Consider the following 11,991-nt stretch of genomic DNA (forward strand, 5'->3'; position numbering starts at 1 on the left):
ATAGCCTACTGAAATGGCTTAACAAATGAATAAAAATAATGGCAACACTAAATGTGGATGAGAAGTTAGGGGAAATCAAGAAGACTAAATAGATGAAGTTTTTAATATTCATGAACATAATCAAAGTGTTGGGCTGGGAAGATGTCTCAGTAGCACAGTACCTGCCTGGCAAGCGTGAGGTCCTGAGTTCGATTTCTGGTACCAAAAAAAAAAAAATCAAAACAAATCTTGGGGCCAGGGATATAGCTCAGCAGCACAAGCGCCTGCTTAGCAAGTGCAAGGCCATGAGTTTGATTCCTGGTGCAAAATAAATAAATAAATAAATAAATAAATAAATAAAGTGAAAGTGTTACCTTTCACCAACTGGATTTACAAATTCAGGACAATCCCAATCAAGATCCGAGCATCTTTATTATTTGTTGAAATTGCCAAAATGTAAAATTCACTAAGATGCCAAGACTTCTGAAGAAGATGAAGACAAGGCCCAGGATCTCAAGACTTACACAATTATAGTACCCTTGGGTACTATTACCACAGTGCGGTAATAACCGTGAAGCATCTGACGCTCGTTTCATCTACGTGTGGAAACTGATGTAGAAGGGTAGTCCTGCAAAGACAGGAAAAAGAAAAACCTTTTGATAAATTGTTCTAGGACAATGAAATATTTATAGAAAGAATTCTAAAAATGGACTTATGTCTTGGTTACTTTTCTCTCATTGCTGGGACAAAATACTTGACACCCAAAATTAAGGAAGGAAAGGTTTATTTCACTTACAGTTTGTGGAGGCTGCAGTCCATACTTGGCAGGTTACAAGGCAGGGCTGCACATGGCAGAGGGCTACAGCTCATGGCGGCAGAACACAGCAAAAGCAACAAGCACACAAGGGAGGAATGGCGGCAAGCAGCCTCTTCCTCTCCCTTACATATACAAACTATCCACCACAGGGCGGTTGTGGCTCTCACACCCATAATCAATCAAACTCTAAAAGCCTGCCCCATGTACGCATGAGGCTTTGGGGGGACACCCAGACACAAACCATAACAACTTACAACTTACAAGGTGTGATAAAAATATGCTCAATGTGTAAATTTTACAATAAATGTACATTGCCATTAATTCTCCTCAAAACTCCACCCTTCCCTTTGAACACACTTAGCCAATTGTTTGGCACTTTCTGAAGGAGTTCCAGAAGTCCTTTTTCCTTAGAGTCATTAGTTGTGCTGTCATGGCTGCCTCAGTGTCCTGAACCAGTTCAAAATGTTTATTTTCACGATCATTTTGACTTTGGGAAAGAGCCAGAAGTCACACAGTGGCACATCTAGTGAATAAGATGGAAGACAACACACCATTATGTTTCTCTGAGCCTACCTCATTTCCACTGAATAGTAGTCAGGCTTGGCATTCACCATATTTTTTATCACAACTCATAGAGAATCCCAGGAAAGAGGACTTCCAGAGCTGCTTCAGAAAGTGCCAAGAATGATGGGTATGTGTGTTTAAAATAAGGGAGAATACTTTGAAGGAAGTTAATACTATTGTGTCTTTTACTCTAAGAATATTTTACTATGTTAAATGTATTGTACTAATTTCTGAAATTTAAAGGTTCACCATATATTTTATCACACCTTGTAAACCATAGACAAACTAACCAACCAAACAAATAAACAGCCAAACAAATTCAAGGTTAATTGTAAATCTAAAGGTAAAATCAATATTTTAAAGTTTCTGGAAGACAATATATAGATAGAGTGGAGTAACTTCAAAACTTTGAGCTAAAGAAAGACTACATAAGGGGTAAGAAACACTAACTGAAATGGATAGAAAGATCCAATTAACTACATTAAAATTAAAAACTTTGAGCATGAAAACCAAAGATAAATGCACTAGATAAGGACACAGCATCACTTTGATGGGAGTATTGCCAAGAGAAGCATAATCACCTCTACTCTAAATCCAGCAGAGGAACATTTGACACAATAACTTACCATTCCTCATCAAAACTGTCAAGTCCATAAAAGACAAGGAAAGTCTGAGAAGCTATGATAGATTGGAGGAGCCTACGGAGACGTAACAGTTTGCTCCAGTGTGGGACCCTGGATTGGATTTGAGGAAAAAAAGATTAAGGGGAAAGCTTGTGGAATTTGAGTAAAGACTATGGTATAGCTAGTGAAATGATCTGATTTTGATAATTTAATCGTGTTATACAATTAGGGACTGTTGGGTAAAGGATATATGTGAATTCTCTTCACTAGTTTGCAATATTACTGTCTATACTGTCTGTGTTATTTTACTGTTAAGTCTAAAATTATTTCAAAAGAAAAAAGACAAAAAAAGACATCTGTGACAAAAAGAAATCCTGTTTAAAAGACTGAAAAGCCATAAGTGAGAGGAGGTATTTACAGTGCTTTTCAGTTGGAACAGGCTAATATCCAGAACACATCCAGACCTTCTGCCACATCGACACAACTGTCTACCAGTATAATCTTTCATAAATCAGTACACAAGACTCAGATTTCCATTGTCATATTTATTTAGAAGAAAAATTTCTTTCCATAATTGCCATATTGGCTCCAACAACACAAGCATGTGGTAGAGTTATTTTGATTTTTTGAGAAAAGAAATTATCTTGTTTTACCCTTCAAAGAAAACTCAAGGACAGAAAATCTAAGATACAGGAATAGAGGGTCATGGAGGAAACACAATTTGGATGAAACATATAAACAGAGTTCAAAGAGATAAAGATGAAGGACAGGCAATGGAAATAGTTTCAGAAAGCCTCAAATCCTATAGTAAGAAATCGCACAAGCAGATAAAAGAGAATTAAAATGTATTTCTTGAAGTTTCTCTGTAAATCAACATCTTTTTCCTGATGAATTTTGAACTTTTAGTAAGAAAAAAAGTTTTAATTTTTCTCCTAAAACAACTAAGTCTCTTTTTGCCATTTGCAGGTATATTTTTGGTAGACATGGTGTATTGGAAAATGTGTCAAAATACAAATAAATTGACAACATATCTTAATGTTAAGTACCTTTAGATTTCTTTTAGGCATCCAAATGTGAAAATTTATATTCCAAGTGTAGTTTTTGATAGAATGAATGTTATTTTTCTTTCTATACTAGAGAGTTCCAAATAGTTTGCACTATATCATTATAACTTTTAAGAACCCCCACAGAGGCCTTGTGCTACAGCCCTTTAACATACTGATGCTTTTTATCATCAGGTGCACATTTACTAAGAATTACCCAGTACAGCAAAAATGGTAGGTTAATTAACTCATTATTTATTGCTTCACTGTACTGCAGAAAGAGCTCATATAGCTTATTGTATACACAGAGAAAAGGGGGTGAGTGAAGTGGGAAAAAACCCCCAAGAACAGAAAAGGAGAGGTGGAGGTAAATGTAACACACATGAACAAAATTCATTCCAGGAAAACCCACCCGTGTGCACCAGATGGGTCGATGGTTACATTTTCTAGCCCATTAAGACACAACTGAATTTAATGACCCCAGGTGTATAAGAAAAACTGCCTGATTTCCAGGAGAAACGAAATGAGATTAAGAAGTAGTATTTCCTGTGAGTTCTTAATAAGGGGGACAGTGTATTACATAACATCCTTTTAGAAAATAAGGCAGTATTTACATAATTTTACTTCTTACAAGGCCAAAACAAAGCTTTACAGGAAGCCAGGCACTGTATCATAGCTATACTGATCCATGCTATTGTTCTGGAGGAAGTCATAAACTTTTAATCTTCTAGGCAATCTGTGATGAATGTAGTCTCTCAGCTAACATTTTCTTAACTAGTTTGTAGCAGTAACTTAAAGAAAAAATTAAACTTTGGCTATTCTGTTGAGATAAAATGCAAAACATTTGTGTGAATGTGCAGGCAAACTGGCAATAGGATTAGTACAATTTTGTGAAAGTTGAAGATTGTGACAAAAATAAATACAGAAAAAATGAGCCAGCCTATGCTCTCTGTATAGAAAGAGATCAAGGAAAAATTCTCAGGCTGGACCAAGGCACTGGAAAGTTGAAAACTATAAGTTCTACTTAACAGAGCATTGCCACACTTACAGAAAAGAACTATGTACCAATCTCTCTGTTTTCTCCTCCTCTTCCCCCTCCCCTTCCCCTCCTCCATCCCTCTCCTCCTCCTCCCTCTTCTTCCTCTTCTTTTTCTTCTTCTATCATCATCAAATATTTTACTTAGAAAAAATCTTTGTATAGACAGTCTTATTTAGAATGAATTTCCTGGTCTTTTCTCTAAGATAAACTCAGAAAGAGAGCCATTCAGATCACTGATTTAATTTGATAAAGAATTAAATATAAAGCAGTTCATAGTTCAGAAAGGGTAGATGAGATTCTATCAATTCTTTAATTAAGTATGAAGGCTACTGATTTAAATATCAAGGTAATACTCAGTGTTTGAAAACTTCATGTGTAGACAATAGAATGTTTCAACTTGCCAAAAAATGAATTAGTGATTTTAGATTATATAATTACCTGCTGGAAATGGTAACCAGCCGACAATCAAAACAACCTTTTCTATTGGACTTACATAAGCAATATGAATTGGAATCTGTTTCAAGGTTGAATTAAACTATGTCTCATGTCTCTCCGGGGAATCAAAGGACACACGAAGTCAATACAAATGACAATAATTTACTGTTTTCTGGAATTTCTCTAGAAGAACACAGATTTTGAAAGTGACCTGTGAAGCACTAACTAAGCCACAACTTTCTTAGGCCATCCGTATGAGAAAGGATCTTTGTAGAAAGGAAAAAATAAGCCACTTTAGAGGTCTGCTGGATGTAAACATTCACCTGTGTTTACCTCTACTGGAAAATCTTCCAGCACAGATTTGTTTTACTTAGCTCAAGATAATGAATTTAAATAAAATTTAAACTTGATAAAATAATAGAGGATACTTCTGATTCTATTTTCATATACAAATAGCTAACTTGGCCAGTTTTTTTTCTCACTTTTTGTTCTACTTTGGGGAAAAATATTATTTGAAGATTATAGATACATTTGCAAGTTTGTCAATGGTGATATTTTTATAACAATGGGAAAATTAATCACAATTTTGGAACTTTTTAGTTCTTTCTTTACATACATGAAATGTTTTGGGTAGCTCCACTCCCCATTTTTTCAATGAATCTTTTTGATTGTATCACGTTAATGATGATAAAATAGATTGAGAAAATAAAATTCTCCAATAACTAGTATTATCAAAAATACCAACATTTCTGTAACTCAAATTACCCTAACCAAAGTGGTAAGCAAAGATAAACTTTACTAGAGGAAAGGAATTTGTGAAACATACAGGCTAAATTGAAAGTTATAAAGAAAATAGAAAACACAGTTCTAACAATATCAGGAGCCAAAGTAGGGGAACATAGACTCTTTTTAGTAACTAAAAAGAGGGAGAAAGGAACAGGACTAAACAATATGTATATCTTTACAATTATAGCATTTTTCCCCCTTAGGAATAAACACAGGATTGTGAACTCCCAAGTCTTCTAATTTGAGGACTCTTACAATCAAGACAGAAAAAGGAAAGATTTCTCTCATCATAAGGATTGTTTGCCTTGTTCTTATTTTCATGAGGCCTTTATGAACATTTCTTTCATAGAGACTCTTAGGAAAGAAAGGCAGACATGACCAAGGGATGGAAACGTGGCAGTGAAATCCATTTATTTATACAACTCATATATGATGATAATTATAGTAATGATTTAAAAAGTTAATAAATAAGATTCTCCTGTGTTGGAAATGGTCACCTGATGCCAACAGCAGACAAAAAGCAATCAAGGACAGGCAGAAGGAAACTTACAGTTCTTGGGAACCTATTTTGTTCCAGTCTGTCCTCTAAGCTCTACTCCAGCAAACTTCTCAGAAAAGGAATGCAAGTCTGGAGAATTGGCAAGATGGAAGCATTACACATTCATGGAGGGACAGAGGCAGGAGCCCAGCTGAGGCTGTCTGATAGCACAGTGCGCCTTTCTTCCCAGCCACGCTGCTTTCTGGGCTGAGATGGGTGTGTGAATGCTCATGTCTCTTTCCGATCAGCCACTGTTCATCTGAATCACCCTGGACATCCCTTACGAAAATGATAGGGTCTTCTGTTTCAAATAAACACTGCTTACTTTTCAGTTAATGAGCACTGGAGCTTGGTTTGAGGAAGAGGCCCAGTTTACAAAGTCAGTCACATCAACTGTCTTGAGCCCTTTGAGAAGCTCTTCCTTCAGCTGCAATGCAGGCTTGTTGGATCGTCCGCTTACAAGTCAAATCACATCATCAATGAGCTGATCATGGCTGATGTTTCCTGGAAAGAAGAGTTAAATAAAAGAGTTAAACTACTTTTGTAGTTCTGTGGTCAGTCATTGGGATGATATTTGATAAACATGTATCAAGCCCACTCAGCATTCTCTGGCGTATTTATTCAATTGTAACTGTAAAATTACTTACATAATCCCTGCCATTGTGTAAGGGAAATTTTTATTAGTGCCCAACTGCAAACTTCAGTTACCTTTCTTTTGTTAAAAACAAAAGGTACAGATGATCTAGATACATTGATAATTCATAGCTAATCACACAGACACATGTACACATAGGAACTTAACCTGGCTTTGGATATACTCCACAGCTTTTATTTAAAGTTTACCTACATAGTTGCATTTTGTATCTGTTTGCTGTAAGCTATTCCAATATTATACAAAAATTAAAGTGCCCAAAACAATAATGTGAAAAGTAAAATTTCTTTCCATCGCAAATTTCTACCCATCTTCCCTCAGTCTCTCTCCAGATTGGGACACTTTTACAAAGATTTGTGACTCATTCACAGGGGACATTTTAGGACTAAAAACAAATTGCAAGATTTTTTGTTTAGCATTCCTCATTTTTATGGATGAGAAATCTGAAATATTAGAGAATTGTTGTGGCTACCAAAGATTACACCAAACTTTCTATGTCCTCACCATTTAAACTTAGGTAACAGTGGCTGAGTTGGCCTCTAACAAGAATCCTACAAAGATTTACTCCATCTATATAAGTCAGATGAGCTCCCCATTGTCTGACTTACAAAATAATTCTCAGTGGAGTCTCAAAGATACACAACATGTATGTGGATTCATTTTTATTGTTGTGAAAATTAGGAAGTGTGTCTTGGGATTTGAAGTTAGATACGTATTGTTCTTTGGGTCAGTTTGCTTCCAAGATAGGTATTACATCATTTCCATCCAACTATGCTATTATTTCTTCATCTTATACAATGAAAAAGTATCATGGTTTCGCTGGTTTGAGCAGCTGTTACCCATGTTCTTGCCATTGTTTAGAAGCAAAAAATCCTTGAAAAATTTTCTATACTTCCAATTTCTAATTCTCCTTGTAACAGTTCCACTTAAATCGAATTCAGTAATGCTGCTGCCCTCACTAAGACCAAACTTCTCTTGCTAAGGAAACGAATGACCTTCATGACTCTACAACCATGATTTCCATCCTCATCTTTGACATATTAGCACATCTGACACAGCCCATTACTCCTCTCTCCTTAATGGAGTTTCTTTCCTTGTCTTGTAGGGCAACGCTTCTGAAAGTGTAAAATGTGGATAAGTCATCTAGAGTGAACCTCATTATGATGCAGTTTTGAGTTAGGTCTGTGTTAGAACCTGAAGTTATAACTTCTTACTGATGTAGATATCGCTGATCCCTGGGTCACATTGAGGAGCAAATTTTAAGGCACTGTGCTGGTCACTTCTGGGTCTCCATTGCTTTACGATTTTCTTTCTGTGCAAATTCCCCAGATTTAGCCTTTTTTATTTCAAAGAGAATAAAACAAGAACAATAACAAAATAACAACAACATAAACAAAAACAAAACAAAGCAAAAACAATAAAAACGATACAGGATTTCAAGACAGAATGATAGCAATTAACAGTGGTTGTTATATTACATATTGTTATCTTCAACGAAGTTGCTCAGATTACCAGATGTAAGAATGCAAGGTTAATTAAATCATTAAACAGAATAAAAAATAATAATAAAAAACATTAGACACAACACAGAGCTTCACTAGATAAGATGGTAGGAATTCACCAATGGTTGTCACATTGCATATTCTTGCCTTCAAATTAGTTGTTCAGATCACCAGATATAAGCATGCAAAATTGGTAAAAAAATTTAAGCATTAACTGTTCCTTTCAATAAATCATTAGACATCAGCAGTACAAATATCTCAGACATCCATATATGTATATATATATTTTGTCCCTTCTTTTTTTCCTTTTCTCCTTTCCCTCATCCCAGTTGTTTCTTTCTTTGAGCAATTTCTTTCCCTTTCATATTTATTGTACATTCTGGGTATTATTTACTCTTTCAGGTTCTTACACTAGGGAGACAATACTATGCTTATACATGTGGGTCTGATTTATTTCACTTATGAGTATGGTCTCTAGTTGCATCCATTTACCTACAGAAGCCTCAAATTTATCATTTTTATAGCTGAGTAATACTCCATTGGATAAAAAATACCACATCTTTTTTATCCATTCCTCAGTTGATGGGCATTTGGGTTGGTTCCAAGATTTAGCTATGACAAATTATGCTGCTATAAACATGGGTGCACATATATCACTGTGGTATGATATTTTTAATTCTTCTGGGAAAATATCCAGAAGGGAATAGCTGGGTTAAGTGGGACCTCAAATCCTAGTTCTGTGAGGAGTCTCCCCACTGACTTCCACAGTGGTTTCACCAATCTACATTCCCACAGAAAGTGGATAAGTGTTCCTTTTCCCCCACAACACCTCCAGCATTTGTTATTGGTTGATTTCTTGATAGCCATTCTTTCTGGGGTGAGATGGGATCTCAGTGTTGTTTTAATTTGCATTTCTTGAATGACCAATGATGCTGAACATTTTTCATGTATTGATTTGCCATTTGTATTTCTTCATCTGAGAAGTGTGTATTCATCTCAGATGCCCATTTTTAGATTGGGTCTTTGCATTTTGGGGTCCTGATTTTTAAAATTCTTTATATGTCCTTGATAGAAGTTCTTTGTCTGAGGGACAGTTGGCTAAAATATTTTTGCAATTCATGGGTTTTTTTTTTTTATTCTGTTGGTAATTTCTATTGATGTACAAAAACTTTTCAATAAGATGAGATCCCAGTTGTTGGTTATTTGAAATATTTCCTGTGCAGTTTGGTTTTGTTCATGAACTCTCTACCTACCCCTATGTCTTCAAGATTTCTATCTACTTTCTCTTCCAACAGATTTAATGTTTCTGTTTTAATATTTAGATCTTTGATCCATTCTAACTTTGGTTTGGTGCATGGTGATAGACATGGGTCTAGTTTTAATCTTTGGCATGTGGCAAGCCAGTTTTTCCAGAATCATTTATTAAAGAGACTATCTTTCTTCCAGCAAAATTGTTTGGCCCCTTTGTCAAAGATAAGGTGGCTGAGTGTGTTTGCAGTTGTGTCTGCGTCTTCTAATCTGTTCCATTAATCTTCAGGTCCATTTTTTTCCCCATACCATGCTGATTTTATGACTTTGTAGTATAATTTCAAGTCAGGGATTGTGATGTCTCCTGCCTTGCCTTTGTTTCCCAGGATTGCTTTTCTAGGCCTCTTCTGGTTCCAGATGAATTTTAGAAATATTTTTTCTAGATCTATGAGGTATACTAATGATATTTTAATCGGAATTGCATTGAATCTGAACGACAATTTTAGGTGTATGGCCATTTTCACAATGTTAGTTCTTCCTATCCAAGAGCAAAGGATATCTTTCCATTTTCTGAAATCCTCTTCAATCTCTTTTTGCAGAGTATTGTAATTTCCACTGTATTGGTGTTTTACTTCCTTTGTTAGATTGATTCCCAAGTATTTCATTTTTTTAAATGCTATTAAGAAAGGTGTGGTTTCCTTAATTTCTCTCTCAGTCTGTTTGTCTTTTGTCTATGGGAATGCTATGGATTCTTGAGTGTTGAATTTGTATCCAGCTACACTACTGAATTTGGTTATTAAATCTATAAGCCTTTTGGTGGAGTTTTTGGGGTCTTCTATGTAGAGTATCATGTGATCTGTGAAAAATGATAATTTCACTTCTTCCTTTCCTATCCTTACTCCTTTTATTTCTTTCTCTTGTTTAACTGCTCTGGCTAACATTTCCAGAACTATGCTGAATAGAAGTGATGACAGTGGACATCTTTGTCTTTTTCCTGATTTTAAAGTGAAAACTTTCAGTTTTTGTCCATTTAGTACATTGTTTTGTCATTGATGATTTTTATCAGAGTGAGGTAAAGACCATCTATTTATATTTTCAGTAGGGTTTTTATCATAAGTGAGTGTTGGACTTTATCAAAAGCTTTTTTCTGCATATACTGAGATGCTCATGTGATTTTTGTCCTTGGCTCTATTGATATGGTGTATTACATTAATTGATATGCGTATATCAAACCATCCCTGCATTCCTGAGATGAATCCCACTTGGTGATGATGTATAATCTTGATGGTTTGCTACATTCTGTTTGCTAGTATTTTACTGAGAATTTTTGCATCTATATTTATTAGGGAGATTGGCCTGTAGTTGTCTTTTTGTTTGGGTCTTTCTCTGGTTTTGTTAGCAGGATAATACTTGCCTCTAAGAATGAGTTAGGGAGAATTCCTTCCCTTTCAATTTCTTTAAAGAGTTTGAGAAGAATTGGCATTAAACCTCCTCCAAATTTTTTGTAGAATTCATCTGTGAATCCATCAGGACCTGGGCCTTTATTTTTTTTTTTTTTTGTAAGTTTTTATTACATTTTCAATTTTGTTGGGAGATATTGAGTTACTTAGGATTTTTATACCTTCTTCATCAGCTTTAATGATTCATATGTATCTAGGAATCTGTACATTTCCTCTGTGTTTTCTGTCCTATGAGAGTAAAGATTTTCAAAGTAGGTATTCATGATCTTCTGAATTTCTACAGCATCTGTAGTGATTCCCTCCTTTTCATTCTTTATGGCATGAAATTGAGGATTTCTTTTCCTTTTATGATAAGGTTGACTAGGAATTTATCAATTTTATTTATTCTTTCAAAGAACCAGCTGTTCTATTCATTAATTCTTTGTATTGGTTTCTTAGTCTCCATTGCATTAATTTCTGCTCTGCTCTTTAAAATTTCCTACCTTCTTTGCACTTTGGCCTTGACTTGCTCTTCTTTACCTAGCAGATTTAACCTTTGGTTGTGTAATTTTTTAATGTATTCTAGTTCTTTTGATGGTCTCACTAAACCCCAAGATTTTTAACACCACCTATACATCAACAACTCTCAAATTTATAGCTCAGACCCAAATCTCTTCCCCAAACTCCAGGATCATAGCACTCCCTGTTTGGCATCTTCAACTGAATACTTAGTAGATATTGCACAACTAACTTCACTGAAACTTAACTACTGGTCTTCCTCATTGAACCTACTCACCATGTTTTCTCCATCAGCAACTCCATCCTTCTAGTTGCTCAGGCTTCCAGCTAGACTCCTGTTTGACTCTGTAGCTATCACTTCTTAACCACCACCATCACTCACAAGAGTTTTATTGCAGCTGTAACAAGCCTCCATGACTCTTTTCTTAGCACTATAAACCCTTCTCAAGAGAGTGACCTTCAAAATCATTTAAAACATAAAGAAGCATATTCATGATCAGTTTGGAATCCTCCCATGACCTCCCATCTCACTCAGAGAGCAAGCCAGCCTGCACAAGGGGGTTTGTGGTTCTTCCTGACCTGATTCAGGTGTCCTCTCTAAACTTTTCTCTTCCCAACTCAATTTGAGTTATCACATTGGATTTTTTCCACCTCATCTAGTTTCTTCTTTCAGAATATCGTTCTAAATCTAACTGGTCATTTCCTTGCTTCTGAATTTTTTTTTTTTTTTTTTTTTTTGGTTTTTCTCCGGTACCGGGAACCGAACTCACGACCTTGCGCTTGCCAGGCAGGCGCTTTTGCTGCTGA

The 11,991-nt window shown here is 35.5% G+C and overlaps 1 protein-coding gene across 1 annotated transcript in view; it reads right to left on the reverse strand.

Moving 5' to 3' along the window:
* Nucleotides 1-528: 528 nt before the first annotated feature.
* The window catches only part of C9 (complement component 9), a 33,326-nt gene continuing 21,863 nt past the window's right edge, over nt 529-11,991 (reverse strand). The window contains 4 exon segments of the mRNA XM_013514935.1: nt 529-607; nt 1,987-2,094; nt 6,109-6,328; nt 7,316-7,454. Of these exon segments, the coding sequence (XP_013370389.1) occupies nt 529-607; nt 1,987-2,094; nt 6,109-6,328; nt 7,316-7,454 (546 nt within the window).

The sequence above is a fragment of the Chinchilla lanigera genome, unplaced genomic scaffold (genome assembly GCF_000276665.1).
Source record: "Chinchilla lanigera isolate Chin_1 unplaced genomic scaffold, ChiLan1.0 scaffold00025, whole genome shotgun sequence".
NCBI classification, from domain to species: domain Eukaryota; kingdom Metazoa; phylum Chordata; class Mammalia; order Rodentia; family Chinchillidae; genus Chinchilla; species Chinchilla lanigera.